The sequence below is a fragment of the Helianthus annuus genome, chromosome 11, assembly GCF_002127325.2.
Source record: "Helianthus annuus cultivar XRQ/B chromosome 11, HanXRQr2.0-SUNRISE, whole genome shotgun sequence".
NCBI classification, from domain to species: Eukaryota; Viridiplantae; Streptophyta; class Magnoliopsida; order Asterales; family Asteraceae; genus Helianthus; species Helianthus annuus.
Window position 1 is genome coordinate 297197 of NC_035443.2, and position 3871 is coordinate 301067.

At 43.4% G+C, this 3871-nt stretch overlaps 1 protein-coding gene across 1 annotated transcript; it reads left to right on the top strand.

The window, feature by feature from the left end:
- Nucleotides 1-3111: 3111 nt before the first annotated feature.
- Nucleotides 3112-3621, top strand: LOC110891581. The gene has a single exon (XM_022139280.2). The coding sequence runs from the start codon at nucleotides 3165-3167 to the stop codon at nucleotides 3399-3401; it is 237 nt and encodes a 78-aa protein (XP_021994972.1). The 5' UTR covers nucleotides 3112-3164; the 3' UTR covers nucleotides 3402-3621.
- Nucleotides 3622-3871: the final 250 nt, after the last annotated feature.

The window sequence follows — 3871 nt, forward strand, 5'->3', positions numbered from 1 at the left end:
TGACACCACGTCAGTCTGTCGCTTACGTAGACCTGACAGGCGGCTGCCATTGGTGCTACTTGCTCTGTGGTGTCAGTCCCACTTGCTGAGTGCATAGGATGCGGTGCGGGCCGCATTGCTGTTTGCGGTAACTGTAGATGTTCCCGCGTCTCACTCTTTGATCAAGAAATACGCGAGATGCGGTGCCAAGCCGCATCGTCACCTGTGGTGACTGTTGCTGTTATCCAGCTCCCTTGTATTGATAGAAGTGTTCACTGGATGCGGTGCTAGGCCGCATCGCTGTAAACACTTCCGTTTTCATACACCAGATGCGGTACCGTGTTGCATCACTATACCGTTCTCCTTTTCCAGGTAAGTCCTCCTCCATCCTTGGGCAGATTGGATTCAACCACCGTGTCTGCGTGTTCCCGCATGGACACAGGTAGGTTGTTAGCTAGTGGGGGTTTTGATAAGGGTAATGGTCACTCGCGGTCGTGCTGACGCGAGATCTGGGACCATACCCACAGAGCAAGTAGCACCAATGGCAGCCGCCTGTCAGGTCTACGTAAGCGACAGACTGACGTGGCATCACCTCCACAGCCGACAGGCTTGACACACCTGCAAAGGTGCAGCATGCCGTCAGTCTATCCATCTACCTCCTCCTTCACTCCTCGGCTATATATACCAACCCCAAACCAGGTTTGAGGTATCTCTTCACAACTCTCTCACTACTACTACTATCATACTTTGCTTCCCAAGCAGACTACTGATTCTCACGCCGGAGAGTGGTAACAAGGAGCACCCCCCCACCCCATCCTCCTTGTTACGAGTCACGGTTTGTTTCCTTGTGCAGGAGATCAACCGGCAGGCGACCCAGCCAGCGATCCTCGAGAGGAAGGGATTAACCCTTCTTGACGAGACCAGTGTGTTAACCCCGTCCGGTTAACCATTGTTTCATCAGATGCCTTGAATTTATAAGTATAAACGAATGAATTAACACACATTAGAAGAATGTGATACGTCGCTTAAATTTATATATATATTCTTTAAATTATGTATGACGTCGTTGATTACTAATGATATGGATGTATAAGGTGACTGAAGGTTACATGGATCACAGATCATCCTTATGGAATGCAAAATGGTGAAGATCGAGTCAGAGCATGGGTTGTACGGGAGTGAGGTCTTGTAGATTTGTAAATGTGTGTTGTATTAGAACTCCAAATTAAGAAAGGAAAGATGTAACTGTTATAAAGAGTTGTTTTAAGCGGTTTTCAAGCATGTTAGAAAGTCAATAAGGAAAGAAATTTTTGGGTTCGCATTTCCGTTGTGTATTTTTGGTTAAAACATGTTATGGTCTTACAAGGATTAGTGGGTTCTAGGGTAGGCCTCCCTAAGTGACCAATAAGCCTAAATCATGAAACCACACCGGATGGTCTGGTTTGCCTTTAATGTTTAATAGTTCGGTTTTGGTTTTTGATGATAGAAAACCCTTAGTAACAGTTTGGTTCGCGATTTCACTCAAACATAGTTAACAGCAGACCTTAAACAGCATGTAGAAGTAAGAATTAGGCTTAGGTGTGGGGCCATGCAGGAGCATGTGAAGAACAATCAAGGAATATCGAACATGTGGGTCCCAAAACCTTATGATGACCGGCGTGAACAAGTGTTCTTCTTTTTCGTTTTCTTTTCATTATTTCTAAAATTTGTTTTGTGCAAACATGACACATGCCCCTACACCGTCCATTCCTTTTATGCAACCAGCTTCTACATTGAGTTTATGCATATATATTAAAACAAAGAGTTAACTGCCATTTTCGTCCCTGTGGTTTGGTAACTTTGGCCATTTCAGTCCATTTTTCAAAAATGCGCCATTTTCGTCCTCCACGTTCTGAAAAGGTGCTATTTCAGTCCAAAAATCATAACCCAGTTAAGTCAGTTAGTAAATAAGGACTGATTGTGTAAATTTGTAACATAAAGGACCATTTAAGTAAATATTAAACACCACCACCACTAGCCCTGCCACCACTACCACTCCGCTGCCACCACCACCACCGCCACCACCACCGCCGCCACCACCACCACAGCCCTGCCACCACCACCACTCCGCTGCCACCACCGCCACCACAACTCTGCCACCACCACCACAGCCCTGCCACCACAGCCCTGCCACCACCGCCACCACAGCCCTGCCACCACCACCACTCCGCTGTCACCACCACCACTCCGCTGCCACCACCACTCTCACAGATGTCAACAGTGTCATCTCCCCCAAATCGGTCAACAGAAGGTCAAACAGGAAAGTCAATGGCTCAAATTAAAGACCAAAATCAGGTTATATTCCAATTAACCTGGTGCAAACATTGTACAAGTATAAACGAATGAACCGGAACAAGAAAAACGAACCGTTAACGGCTGGAACGACGTGTTGACTGATTCCGGCCACTGTGAAGATTCCGGCGAAGTTGCAGGTTCGGTTCCGGCTAAAATCGATGTGTTTGAGCATTGTGAGGGGTGTAAAATGTTTGTGGGGATCTAAGGAACTTCAGATGTCCGTTCAATTCGACCCAGATCGACAGAAACAGAGAGTGTGTGGTGGTGGTGATGGCAGTGGTGGTGGTGGCAGCGGAGTGGTAGCCGTTATGAATCTGAATTGTTTCCGGAACCTGCAACTTCATGTATCCGTCATCGAAACTTGCAACTTCACTTCTCCGTCATCTTACCATCATCTCCGTTCACCTCCATCTTCCGTTTTGAAACCTCCATCTTCACCATTTCAATTCTTTCAGTCATGGTAGCAGGTCGGGTTATGTATGGAATGGTGGTGGTGGCAGGGCTAGTGGTGGTGGTGTTACCAATTTACACAATCAGTCCTTTATGTTACAAATTTACACAATCAGTCCTTATTTACTAACTGACTTAACTGGGTTATGATTTTTGGACTGAAATGGCATCTTTCCAGAACGTGGGGGACGAAAATGGCGCATTTTTGAAAAATGGACTGAAATGACCAAAGTGACCAAACCACAGGGACGAAAATGGCAGTTAACTCTAAAACAAAAGAAAAGAAAAGAGAGATATATGTATATTCATTATACATATGCATATATAAGCTAATTACTAGTAGGTACAAAAATAAGTGAGAGAGAGAGAGAGAGAGAGAGAGAGAGAGAGAGAGAGAGAGCATGGAAAAGAGCAGGTCATTTCCATCTACTTATACAAATGGTTTGGGGTGTGGATCAACAAGATCATACGCATTCAACGGTCCAACTGAGAGCGAAAGAGAGATGAAGAGGAAGAAGAGGATTGCCGAGTATAACATGTTCACCACCGGCACTAAGATCAAATCCACTGTCAGAGAGAGCTTCAAGTGGATCAAGAACAAGTTTACAGATGCTCCTCCTCCTCGTTATGGTATTTGAATAGTTTTTTCACTTAATTGTTTTCGCAGCTAGCTTCATCATGTATCCATCAAACTGTGTCGTTTCGTTTGGTTTGGTTTGGTTTGGTAGATCATCGATCATATCTTATTTAACCCATATATATATACCTGCAGCTGTGATTATGTATATGAAATCCAACTATCTATATTTCTTCTAGAAAAGAAAAACTTGTTATATATATTAGATGTTTGGTCGGTAATCTTATCATTTATAATTGGATATCTGTTATTAGTTTATATGAAAACCACTACTGTAAAATTAATTAAATGGTTATTAATTAAAAAGGATTTATAACTCGAAAGAAAGCCTTGTTCATCTGTTATTTTATTCAAGGAAATTGAAAATAATATTATCTGCCACCCAAAAAAAAGAGACATCATCGATCATATCGTTCCTTTTATCCGTCGACCAATTAATTTCCGTTCAATTTTTCATAAACATCAAACACC